This window comes from Rhinatrema bivittatum, chromosome 14, assembly GCF_901001135.1.
Source record: "Rhinatrema bivittatum chromosome 14, aRhiBiv1.1, whole genome shotgun sequence".
Classification (NCBI taxonomy): Eukaryota; Metazoa; Chordata; class Amphibia; order Gymnophiona; family Rhinatrematidae; genus Rhinatrema; species Rhinatrema bivittatum.
In genome coordinates, this window is record NC_042628.1 from 19,282,430 (window position 1) to 19,295,669 (window position 13,240).

General features: G+C 40.8%; 1 protein-coding gene across 5 annotated transcripts in view; it reads left to right on the plus strand.

Moving 5' to 3' along the window:
• Positions 1-13,240, plus strand: part of SMG1 (SMG1 nonsense mediated mRNA decay associated PI3K related kinase) — a 147,049-nt gene that overhangs the window by 47,994 nt on the left and 85,815 nt on the right. For all 5 annotated transcript variants that reach the window (XM_029576036.1, XM_029576040.1, XM_029576038.1 and 2 more), the window contains 4 exons: positions 196-336; positions 5,430-5,629; positions 9,760-9,956; positions 12,281-12,445. In XM_029576036.1, the coding sequence (XP_029431896.1) occupies positions 196-336; positions 5,430-5,629; positions 9,760-9,956; positions 12,281-12,445 (703 nt within the window). The remainder of the gene's footprint in view (positions 1-195; positions 337-5,429; positions 5,630-9,759; positions 9,957-12,280; positions 12,446-13,240) is intronic.

Below are 13,240 nucleotides of genomic sequence, written 5' to 3' on the forward strand. Positions count from 1 at the left end.
GTGCATTTTGGCCAATGTGCTTCTGAAAATCCCAAAGAAATGTTTAGCAATGACTATCTCCATTGTTAAGCTCAAGTGTTTAAGAACAGAATAAGTGATTTGTTACCAGGTGCACAGGGTTAAGTGAGATGGTTTTCACTGTGTTTGAATTTAATTCAACTTTAACAATCTTTAACAAAATTTTTCATGGTCTAGCAATAGCAACCACACCGAAATCCAAGAAATCTCTTCAGCTATAAGAGGTCACATGAGCAAAGCTCCAAGTAACACATTCCACCCCCAGGATTTTTCAGATGTCATCAGCTTTATCCTGTATGGGAGTTCTCACAGAACTGGGTAAGACTTTCCCTGCTCTTGGATTCACAAAGGCAACATATTAAGTCTAAATTGATATCCTTTGTATTATTATAAAATTGTAAAGAGCAGGGCCCTAGCGGCAAGCAGAGCTCTGGAGTCTCAATGTGTAGATGAGGTGGTGATTCAGGGAAGAGGGTTTTAGATTTTGTTAGAAACTGGGCAATATCTTTTGGAAAAGGGAATCTATTTTGAAAGGATGGGCCTCACCTAACCAGCATTGAACCAGGCTGCTGGCACTGTTTAAAAAGGAGATAGCTTTTCCCATGATTTAGAGCAGATTTTAAACTGACAGTTGCTCAGAAGTTTGTATTGAGGTGCATAAATTAAAAAAATAAAATAAATACTGAGGATAATGGGGAAGTTAGCATATTCCAATAAAAATGCCACAGTAGAGGCAGAATAGCCCAGACACATTTCAATAAAGAGCGTACAGAAATGATTCTAAACTGCCCATTTCAACTGCTGGGCAGGTGGTAATAGAATTAAAAAAACATAATGTGAATTGTCTGTATGCAAATACTAGGAGTCCTTAAAAAAAAAAAAAAAAAAATTAGAGAGTTCGGAATGTAAGGCACTGAACAAAGATGTATACATAATAAGCATCTCTGAGACCCGGTGGAAGGAGGATAAGCAATAGGGACACTGATACAAGAGTACAAATTATATCTAAGTGATAGACCAGGACAAATTGGTAGAGGAATGGTGCTATATGTTAAGGATGGAATAGCCAAGCAGGATGAGAGTCTGCAGGAGGCAAATGTACTGTGAAATCTCTTTGGATAGAAATTCCATGTGTGATGAGGAAGAGTGGAGTGGTGGGGTTTGCTGCCTTCTAGGCCAGAATGAAGAGACAGTGAAATGCTAACAGAAATTAGGAAAACTAACTAATTAGGTTACACGGTAATAACGGGAAACTTCAGTTAATTTTTTAACTTGCTAGCCATAATATAGACTTCTTTCTTGCTGACATTGTTCTGTTTTCTAGCATATTTCCTCTGTTGCATGTTTTGAAATCTCTATTTAATCTAGCCAGTGTTTTTTAGACTCCTGGCTAAAGTGGATTGAAATTACTGTTTTGTAATTTGTAGAACAAAGGGCAGGTATCTGCAGGAGGCGGCCAGTGAAATTGGAATGTCACCCCCCAAGCAATACAGGAAGTGGGAAGAGAACGTAACAATTTTAAAAAAACAAACAAACACCAGAAAAGACTACTAGGAAGAGCAACTGGAAAGCTGTGATCACAAATGCTCGTAGACTGAGCAATAAATTCCCAGACCTGCAGCCCTAATGGTAGAGGTGGAATTGGACATTGTTGCTGTTACAGAGACCTGGTTTACTGAGTCTCATGATTGGGATGCGGCCATCCCGGGCTATAACTTAAAGAAGGGCAGAGGACCAAAAAGGGAGAGTAGCTCTTTATGTAAAAAAAACCAAACAAACCAACCAATATACAAGCAACTGAATTGCAAGGGACATGTGGTAAAGAAGCATCATGGACAGTCCTAAAATGAAAAGATGATGCTTCCATTTTTACTGATGTTATCTACAGGCCTCCAACCCAAATGGATGAACTGGACAGAGATCTGATCAAGGATATCCAAAAGGTGGGAAAGAAGAGAGAAGTTTTGCTCTTTGGAGATTTTAATCTTCTGGATGTGGATTGGAGCATCCCTTCTGCAGATTATACAAAAGTAGAAAGAGTGGATGCCCTTCAAGGTGCTTGGCTCAAACAAATGGTACTGGCACCCATGAGGGAGGGTGTGATCCTTGATTTAGTGCTTTTTAATGGAGATAATGTCTCTGATGTTCGGTATGGGCTCACCTGAATACTCGTGATCATTGGATTGTATGGTTTGATATCTCAGGATACAGAGAAGTCACACAAAGACCTGAGTTTTGAATTTCACAAATACGGACTTTGTCAAAATGGGGATTACCTGGAGGAAGAACTGGAAGACTGGGAGAAAACAGGTGAGGTGGAATAGTGAGCCAAAGTAAAAGGAGCTATTACAAAGGCAACAAATCTATATGTTAGGAAAGTAAAAAAGAGTAAGAAGAAAAGAAATCGATCTGGTTCTCTAAGGAGGTGGCTGAAAAAATGAAGGCAAAAAGAACAGCATTCAAGAAGTATAAAGGATACCAAAAAAAGAACACAAGAATATCTAATAAACCTAGGGAGATGAAAGACATCAGGAAAAGCAAAATGTCAAGTGGAAGAAAGGATTGGTAAAGAGGAGCCAAATCATTTTTCAGATATATTAGAGAAAGAAAGGAGGCCTAAAGTGGTATAGTGAAACTGAAAGGTGATAAGGAGCATTGTGTGGAGAGAGATGAAGAAGTAAACAAGTACTTCAGTTTGGTGTTCACTAAAGAAGACCCTGAAGGAGGACTGTTGCTGGTTGACAAGACCATAGATAGAGTTGGGGTAGGTGAAACTCTATTTACCAGAAGAGAATGTATGGGAAGAGCTAGGAAAACTGAAAGTGGACAAGGCCTTGGAGCCAGATGAGGTTCATCCCAGGATACTGAGAGCTCAGATATGTGCTGGCAGGTCCACTGCATGACCTGTTCAATAGATCCCTGGAAACGGGAGTGGTGCCAACCAGCAAGGATCCTGACTTTTACGGTCTGGGAAACTGATAAGTATGGGGGTGACCTGTATAGGGCAGATACTACCATAAGCTTGCTGGGCAGACTGGATGGACCGTTTGGTCCTTTTTCTGCATCTGTTTCTATGTAATGTTGACTGGTTAAGTGTCTCATTAGGACATGCTAGAGTGGCCAAGTTTTCTAGATGCCATAAACGAGTGCTTTATGGAGCAGCTGAACTTGGAACTGAAGATATATCTAATCCTCAGTGCAACGCAGGATCTGGTGTGAGAAGTAACTGTTGGGCAATAGAGATCATAACATAATCAAATGTATCAGTCACTGAAGAGAAAACATTAAAGAATATTACAGCAGTAACATTTAACTTTAAAAAGGGGGATTGTGATAAAATGAGGAAATTAGAAATAAACTAAAAGAGCAGTAAAATGTTTGCTTGTGGTGTGGACGCTATTTAAAAACATTACACCACTTGTTAAATCACAAGCGGTTTGTAGGAAATACAGCAGGTCATGTTCATTGCCTGATCAGACTGGGGACTTCCACAGATCTCACACAAGATCAAGGCAGGTTGCGACATCCCAATCTCTTGGCCCTGTCACTCGCAGCCTGGATGTTGAGAGGTTAATTCTGCAACCTCTTGATCTGAGGATGTCTCTCTGGTCCTGGTGGCTTCTAGAAAGCCCTATGGACTGAAGTGGAGGAGGTTTTCTGTGTCGTATGAGCAGAAGGCCCTAGATCTGTTCTCCTACCCATGCAAAAACTGCTTGATTACCTTCTACACCTGTCAGAAGCTAGCTTAAAAACCAACTCCGTTAGTGTTCAACTCCGTGCAATTGGTACATATCACCATGGTGTAGATGGTACACCCATCTCTGATGGCCTATAGTGGTAGGCTTCATGTGGGGCCTGCTTCAATTGAAGCCTCCGCTAAGGTCTCCAGCAGTGTCTTGTGACCTCAATGTGGTATTGGCTCAACTGATGAAAGCTCCTTTTGAGCCACTGCACTCCTGGGTCCTCTAGTATCTGACCTGGAATGTCATATTTTTGGTGGTGGTCACTTCCAGTGTGCAGGGTCAGCGAACTCCAGGCCTTAGTGGCTTATCCACCTTATACTAAGATTTTTGTCATGACAGAGTGGTCTTGCATATGCACTCTAAGTTCTTCCCTAAGGTGGTGAAGGATTTCCATCTTAACCAGTCAATTGTTCTTTCCCAGGCCCCATTCGCACCAAGGTGAACGAGCACTGCACAGTTTGGATCGCAAGCAAGCATTAGCCTTCTACAAGGAGCGGACAGAAGCCATAGACATTCCACCCAACTTCTTATTTCTTTTGTTAGGAATAGGTTGCTGTTGCCAAACAGACACCATTCAATTAGCAGATTGCATCTCCTTCTGTTATGCCCAGGCAGGACAGCATCTTGAGGGTCATGTCAAGGCTCATTCTGTCAGAGCTATGGTAAAGTCAGTGGCTCACATGCGAGCAGTTTCCGTGGAGGAGATCTGCAAGGCTGTGATGTGGAGTCCTCTCCACACATTCACATTTCACTATTGCTTGGATAAGGATGGCTGATGTGACAGTAGGTTTGGCCAATTTGTCCTTCGGAATATGAGGAATAGAACCCAACTCTCTCGGCCTGAACCCAAACAACGAGCCCTAGGCATCTCCCTCTCTGTTACCAACAGCACCATTGTGTTGTGCCTGTTGGCACCTGGTTGGGTGTCTGTCACTTTTTACATTGGGAAGCAGCCTGTAACTAGGCATTTAGCCATGTGTGAAGACTACCATCATGCTTGTCCTCGGAGAAAGCAGAGTTGCTTACCTGTAACAGGTGTTCTCAGAGGACAGCAGGATATTAGTCTCACGAAACCTGCCCACCACCCTGCAAAGTTGGGCTTCTCCTATTTTTGTTTGTTATATAGTCCTATGTTACAAGACTGATAGGGACCCTGTGTGATGCATGATATAGGGCATGCTGGACATGCTCAGTGTGCCAAGTCAAAGTTCTAGAAACTTTGACATAAGCTTTCCGTGTCAGGGCTCCATCTGTTGTCACCCATGTGTGAGGACTAGCATACTACTGTCCTCGAGTGTGCCTGTTACAGGTAAGCAACTCTGCTTTATGAAGGGTAATTTGGGTGGGATATAGAATTAAAGTGAATAAAGATCATATGAAAAGAATTGAAAGCACAACATAGTTTGTCCTTTTTAGAAAAACTTGTTTCCTTTCATTAAATCACTATTTTCCAAGAAAACTTTTGTAAATAGGTTTCTGAATCTCTTTATTAAAGTGATACCTGCAGAAGTAAAGTTTGAAACAGTAAATAATTGTTTCCATAGTTTATCCCTAATTGGTTTGCTTGATTAAAAATAATGGAAGATCATGTTTTTGCATGGAGAACTTTATTGATAAAGGACTTTTTGCCTGATGTAGTAATATAGACAGCTATATGCTCTTTTCTAGGAAAGATAACTGGCTGGAGAGATTGTTCTACAGCTGCCAAAGACTGGATAAGCGCGACCAGTCACCAATTCCACGCAATCTACTTAAAACAGAGGCTGTGCTTTGGCAGTGGGCTGTCTGGGAAGCCGCTCAGTTCACTGTTCTGTCTAAATTAAGGACCCCTTTAGGCAGAGCTCAAGATACGTTCCAGACAATTGAAGGTAAGTCTGAAGGATAATCAAAACCATTCTGCAACTCAGCATTAAGTCTGCAGTCAAATTTTGTATGATCACTGAAGCAAGAATATTAAGTAAAACTACTGCAGTAGAATTCATCTTCAAAAAGGGAAACTGGTAATATGATAAATTCATGAAGAAACTAAAAAGGGGAATTGCAAATATTCGAAATCTGAATGAGGTGTGCAATTTATTTAAAAACACTACTTTGAGAGCCCTGATAAAATGCTTTTTGGTGCATTTAAAAGGTCAAATGAAGACTAAACTACCAGCATAATTAAATAGTGGCACGAGAGTGACTTTTAAGGCCAAAATAATCTCTTTATATAAAAAAAAAAAAAAAAAAAAAAAGGAAAGCTAGTTCAAATGAGAGTAGGAAAGTGTGTAAGCACTGGCAAACTAAATGTAAAATGTTAAGGCAGGCCAAAAAAGAACTTGAGAAGCTTGCTACAGAGGCAAAAACTACTAATAAATACTTTATCAAATTCATCAAAAGCAAGAAGCCTGTAAGGAAGCCAAGTTAGACCATTGGATGACTATGGGTAAAAGGGGATGCTCAGAGAAGACAAAACCAACTCAGAAAAATGAAAGGAATTCTTTGCTTTGGTTGTCGCTGAACACTGCGGTAGAAAGATTCCCACACCAGAATGGTTTTATTTGAAGGTGAAAAGTTAGAGGGGAATATGAAATTGCAGATCTGCTCCTGTTAATCTGTAACATATTACAATCTACCACTGTAACTTAAGACTGGAGGGTAGGTAGTGTAATGCAACCCAGTTTAAAAAAAAAACCAAAATAGGCTCCAGGGTATTCCAGGAAACTACAGACCAGTAAACCGGACATGGGTGCCAGGCAAACTGATAGTAACTTTAGTTAAGAACAAAATTACTGGGCATATGGATAGCTTAAAGGGAAAAAGCAAACATGATTTTGGTAAAGCATGACTTTATTTTTTTTTTTTTGCTAATTAGAATTCTTTTCAAGGTATAAATATGTGGGTAAAAGTGAGCTGGTCGATATTGTGTACCTGAATTTTCTGAAGGCCTTTGATAAAGTCCCATCTGAGACTCTTCAGGGAATTGCAAATGTCCTATTGTAGATTGCTAATGGTTAAAAGATAGAAAGTAGTTCTAAATGGTAAGTTTTCCCAGTGGAGTGCCTCAGGGATCTGTACCTGGGATAAGTATTCCACATATTGATAAATCATGTTGAAAAATGATCACGGAGTGAGGTGACCAAATGTGCAGATTTCACAAAATTATTCCAAGTAGCTAAACACAAGCTGATTGTGAGGAATTGCAGGAGAACATTGCAAGACTGGAGAACTGGGCATCTAAATGGCAGATGAAATTTAATGTGGAGAGGTGCAAATTGATGCATATAGAGGAAAGTGAAATTGCTTACCTGTAACAGGTGTTTTCCATGGACAGCAAAACAAACAGTTGCAAAGATGGGGTGATGTCATTCGTCACTGAGTCAGGTCGTTTTCTCTCTCAAAGCCCTGAAGGTTCCATCTTAGATATCTGAGCATGGACAGCTCTTCCTGTGCTAGTGTCCCCATATACAAGTCTCCTCAGTCTTTTTCTCAAGCTTGGTAAACTTCCCAGGTAGGAGGGAGGGGAGGGATCGCATGGCTGTTTTGTTTTTGCTGTCCACAGAGACAGAGTTATAGGTAAGCAACTTCGCTTTCTTTGTGGCCAAGCCCAATAAAAAGCCACTCAAAATGGGACTCCCCAGCTGAGGGTTACTTCAGTTTGACATTCCATGGATTCTTTGCAATCCATATTGTCTTGCATAAAGTTTGGGTTATTAAAAAAAATATCAAGTACTGCTTGTCCAAATGAACTGTGATAAGAACATAAGACATGACATACTGTCAGACCGAGAGTCCATCAAGCCCAGCATCCTGTAAGTCGCAAGTACCCAAACATTAAATAGATTCCAAGCTACTATTCCTTATTGATTAATAGCAGTTTATGGACTTCTCCTCTAGGAACTTATCCAAACCTTTGTTAAACCCAGTTACACTAGCTTCTGTAACCACATCCTTTGGCTCTGAATTCCAGAGCTTAACTATGCGCTGAGTGAAAAAGAACTTTCTCCGATTTGTTTTAAATGAGCTACTTGCTATTTGGAGCTGATGGGTCTGCTCTGTGCCTCTTCAGCACAGATGGTTCCTGGCTCTGACTTGCCGACGCTGATGGTTCGGCATTGTGCCTCTTAGTTAGTCTTGTCTCTGCTTTGGTGGCTTGATGCTGTTTCTTGTACTACCCAGCTCTTTTGGATTGGCGCTGCCTTTAAATTGGTTTCCAATTTACTCGGCATCAATGAGCCTGAGTTCATAGTAAATCCGTGCCCTCTGGGCCATAATTAGTGGAATCATGATCCCGTTTGAGGTATTTTAGGCAGTATGTAAATCCCATTATGGACACCATATGTCAACACTGTTTATATTTTTTGCATGACATTTCCCCTCTTCTGAAGCCATTTGTGGTGAAGCTGAGAGAGAAATGATTTCCCAACTTCGCTGAGTGGAGGAAAATAGACTGAGCAGTCTCGTGCATGGGGATGCTAGCACAGGAAGAGCTGTGTATGCTTAGATATAAAAAAAAAAAATAAAAAAAAAAAAAAAAAATATATATATATATATATATATATATATATATATATGTGTGTGTGTACGTATAAACGTCCTGGACTTTTGAGACAAAACAACCTGACTCTGCCATCAGATGACATCACTCCATCTAGTAAGGATGTTTGGATTGCTGGTCTCCATGGGGAAGCCCAACAATCTATGTATACTCAGTGCTGGGCTTTATATTAGGGGATACCAGAACCTGGTGGGGGTGAGGGTCCTTGTGGACACATGTTGAAATCGTTCAGCTGCATGTGTGGTGATAGCAAAAAAATAAAAAGGCAAAGAGAATGTTAATTATTTGGAAAGGAATAGGAAACAAAACTGAGAATTTAATAATGTATTGATCCTTGAGACTTGAGTATTGTGTACAAGTCTAGTCACCGCAGCTTAAAAAAGCCAGGTTACAATGAGAGAGTACAGAGAGAAGCAAAAATGATTATAGGAGTGGATCGGCTCCTTATGAAAAAAGACTAAATTGGTTAGAGCTTTTCCCTTGGAGATGAGATGGCTTAGAAGAGAAATTTACAGAAGTTTATAAACAGGTTAAAGTGATTATTTACACTATCAACTAGGACACTCCCTTAAACTAATAGATTTATAACAAACTTAAGCAAGTATTTTTTTTTCATTCAACACACAGTTAAGCTATGACTTATTGCTAGAAAATGTGGTTATGATTAAGGGTATTACTGAGTTTAAAAAAAGGTTTAGGCAAGTTTCTGGAGGTCAGATCCGTAAGTAATTGTTAGCCACACAAATTTTTGTTTCTTTCACTTCACGATGCTTGGGGGAGAGCAACATGAAGCCAACTTCGATATTGAGATTTGCTAGGTAATTGCAGATTTCTTTTACTGGCCACTGTTGGAGACAGGTTACTGGGCATGATGGACCATTTGTCTGATCCAGCATAGCATGTCTTCTATTCTGGTTTTTTAAAACTGGGTTGAATATGGGTATCCAGGCTTTCTTTTTGTTTACTTCTGTACCCTTTTTTTTTTTTTAAGACAAATTGCTTAACTATGGAATGCTGTTTACTAAGATGGTAACTTTAAAATATGCACATGCACGCCCACATATGCATGTATGTGGTGCGAGTACACACTGGAATTTTAAATTGTGCACGTATAATATAAAATGTCTTCCGTGCACATGTGCTCCCAATTTTAAGCAGTTATGTGAGGCAATGTTATTCGCGTATCTTTTCTTAGAAAACTTGTTGGCTTTTACACGCACAAGTGAGCGCACTTTAAAACATGTTGCTCGACACATACTTGTGTATATGGGCCTTTTTAATGTGAGCAACTTTCACAGGACACAGTTCACCATCCGTCTCTTAGCAATGTTTAAACTTGTCAAGGGGATATAACATGAAAAAGAACAGTTCTTTAAATGAGAGCTTTTTATGCTTGTTTATTTTAGGCCATCTTATTTGGTAACCAGTAGTTTAAGATTTTTTTTTCTATCCATTCTGCAGGTATTATTAGAAGTCTCGCCGCCCATACAGTAAACCCTGACCAAGATATTAGCCAGTGGACGACGGCAGAAAACGATGAGGGGCACAGCAGCAATCAGCTCAGACTTGTTCTTCTCCTGCAGTACTTGGAGAACCTGGAGAAACTAATGTATAATGCATACGAAGGATGTGCCAATGCACTGACTGCTCCTCCCAAGGTCTGTGTAGTTTAGCTGTAAAGCAGCCCATCTGTTAGATTGCATTAATGGCGCCTTGCTACACTTAGTTACCTTCAGAATTGTAGATAATTTCTTTGGCAAGCAGATGTTTTAAATTGCATTGGTTTCCAGTCAACTGTAGATTTAAGTTCTTATGTTTGGTCTTTTAAGGCCTTATCTAATGAACTCCCTTTGTATCTTGTTAATCTTTTAATTTCCTACCAGCCAACAGGTTTGATGCACTCTACTCAGCAGGGACATCTTGTTCCTGCTTTAGTTAAAATTAGACTTGAGCACACCAAACCTGCATTATCAAATACTGACCATTGACAATCGGAAAAGAGAAAAATTACCCGAAATTACATAAGGCTTTGACAGTTTGTGATGGTTCTTTTAGTCCAGGCTTCTTTTTTTTTTTTCTTCCATTTTATCTAGTCTGATTTTGTCATTTTAAATTTTAAATTTTTTTTTTTTACTGAATGTACTTATTGTGTTGGGAAATAAAATATTTAATACAATTTCTCAACGTGTAGCCACTTGGACTCAAGACCAGTGGGTTATGCTTCCCAGCCAGCAGATGGAGACTGAGTCAGATTTCAAAGCTGATGTCACTCTACATACACCCCTGCAGTGACCTCAGCCCTCCAGTTTTCTCCGTCTCCGGCAGATAGTGGGCATGCCTTTTTTTTGTACTTTTTGGAAGCAGAAACTCTGCTTTTAAACTGAAGGAACATTGAGCCCCACTCTCCTGCGGTGATACCTAAAGGTCCCTCCCCCAGTTGAGAATTCCTGAGGCGATTTCCGAGATTCCTCCGAGGTGTGCCTTGGTCCAGTAGCTGGTTCCTGGTGTGGACTTTCCTGCAGTCCCTCCCCCAGTTGAGAATTCCTGAGGCAATTTCTGAGATTCCTCCGAGGTGTGCCTTGGTCCAGTAGCAGGTTCCTGGCGTGGACTTTGTTGCTTAAGCAGCAGAAAGGCAGGGGGTGCAGGAAGCCAAGCATGGTGCTGACAGCCAAAGCCCTCTCCCCCCCCCCCTGCAGCCAGAGAGCGTCTCTGTACTCAGTCGGTAAGCGATGAGCTCAGGTAAATTAAAAAAAAAAAAAAAAAAAAAAGAGAGAGAGAGAAGAGATTTACCTCCTGATTCAGAGACGTTTGGAGGAGTTCAGTAAGACTTCCTCCGGTCTCCTTGCTCGACGCACCGTACCAGTGTCATTCCTGATCCCATTTGGAGTAAAGAGAAGTGGACTTCTGAGCAGGTTGAGTGGGCCCTGGTGGGCTAGGCCCTGCTTTAGGCTTGTTCGGCACGTGTGGTAGGCTGTGGATGTGTGAGACAAAATAACAGAGCATGTTACTTATACTTGATTTATATCTAACTTTTTTTTTTTTGCCTGCTAACTCTTCCTCCTCCTAGCTCATTTGGAATCTTGGTGCCATGAGCCATCTTGGTGCCATGAGCCTTCATGCAGTTACCTGGGAACTTTTTTTTTTTATATCCCCTCTTTTAATATGCTGTCCAGCTCCACTGTTCTTAGAGTCTGGTTATTTCAGTAATGGCATTGAGGTTGAGAGTCCTGTGATTTATGGGCTTTAAATCTGTCCACCAAGTGTCATCCTTATTGATGATCCTCTCCCTCCAGGACCTGTGAATGGTGCCTTCACAGCATTCCCCACCAACCTGGAATGTAAAAGACCTGATCCAGGAATCTAAGGGTCCTTCCCCGAGCCACCAGTCTGGTTCAACATGATCTATGTCTTATATTTGCATTTCTTCTCCTTTATATGTTCTTTATTATCTTATATATTCAGGGCAAAAAGATCTTAGGCAGCAGGTTGCTCACTGCATGAAATTCATTGTCTAGCATTGCTTTAGGCCCAACACGAGCAATGACTGCCCGGGACAGCCCTCTGCCACCAACCATCACTTATAGCTGCTGTTAATGTGGTCTGCTGCAGCCAGGCGCAAGGAACCATCATGGACTTGGTCAGCCTCCTTCCTCTGGTTCTCATAAGGAGCCGTTGTAATGAGGGAAAAGGCTGAGGGGAGAGAAACTTAAGGATTCCAAAGAAATAAAATGCACACATAAGTAGGTGAAACAAAGTAATAGTATAGTATCAAGGAAATTCCCAGCAACTAAAATTTTGGCTGGGACCCAAGGTTTGTTTTTTTAAAGAAACTTTTTTTCTAGCCCTATGTATGTATGTGTGTATGTGTGTATATATATATATATATATATATATATATCTCATAGGGAGGAATTTACTGTGGAAATATATAGCTTTAAATTATGTTTAGAAAGAATAAGCTGTACTTCCTCTTTCTCTATAGGTTATCAGGACATTTTTCTATACCAACCGTCAAACGTGCCAAGACTGGTTAACTCGGATTAGAATTGCTATTATGCGGGTTGGGTTGTTGGCAGGCCAGCCAGCTGTGACAGTGAGACATGGTTTTGATTTGCTCACAGAGATGAAGAACAATAATTTCTCTCAGGTAACTTTTCATAGTTTCTGTTCCTGGATATGCATGTTATGGTAGGTCAAGTAATTAGATTTAGTAGAGTATGTATTAAGAGGTTTGTTGTTTTTTGTTTTGCTTTTTTATAGCATGAATGTTTGCAACAGTTTTACATCAGTTTGTGCTGTAAGCTGGAAAGAAACTTGCTTTGTAATATGTACTATAGATTGTTGAATGCTGCCATTAAAATGGATTATGCCAAACGTATAAAGAAGAGAATGGAGACAAGAACAGACTTTCCTGTTTGTACCCCCGATCAGTCCAGAAAAGTGGGTTTTGCAACCCTTCCAGCAAATGGAGACAAAGAACAAAAACTTTAAGGTACTCTACATATATGAGAGTGCTACCTGCAGTCCCTCAGTATTTCTCTGTCTTCAGCAGATGGTAGAGGTACAAACCTGCAGTTGGAGTGAGATTTAGGAGAAAAAAAAAAAGATGAGCTTCATGCATTCCCTGAGGTGTTGGGTATCTTCGTGGAGCCGGGTGAGTGGGGGGGGGGGGAATCCCTGAACTGGCTCTGCTTGCATCTTCCCTGGGGCCTGACAGCCAGGGCACCTGACTCCCTCATCTATTCGAAGGGCTTCTCCCTAGACTACCGGTCGACAGCAGGAAAGTATCTGTGGGCATTCTTTTAGGGCTACTTTAAGGCTGTGGCACTTTAAGGGAAAAAAAAATATATAAAAGACAACAGGAACGTTTTACGGAGAGTGGCAGTGCGATTGCATGCAGGCCGGAGAGCTGCAGGGCAGGGATCATTTTGGGAGGAATTAC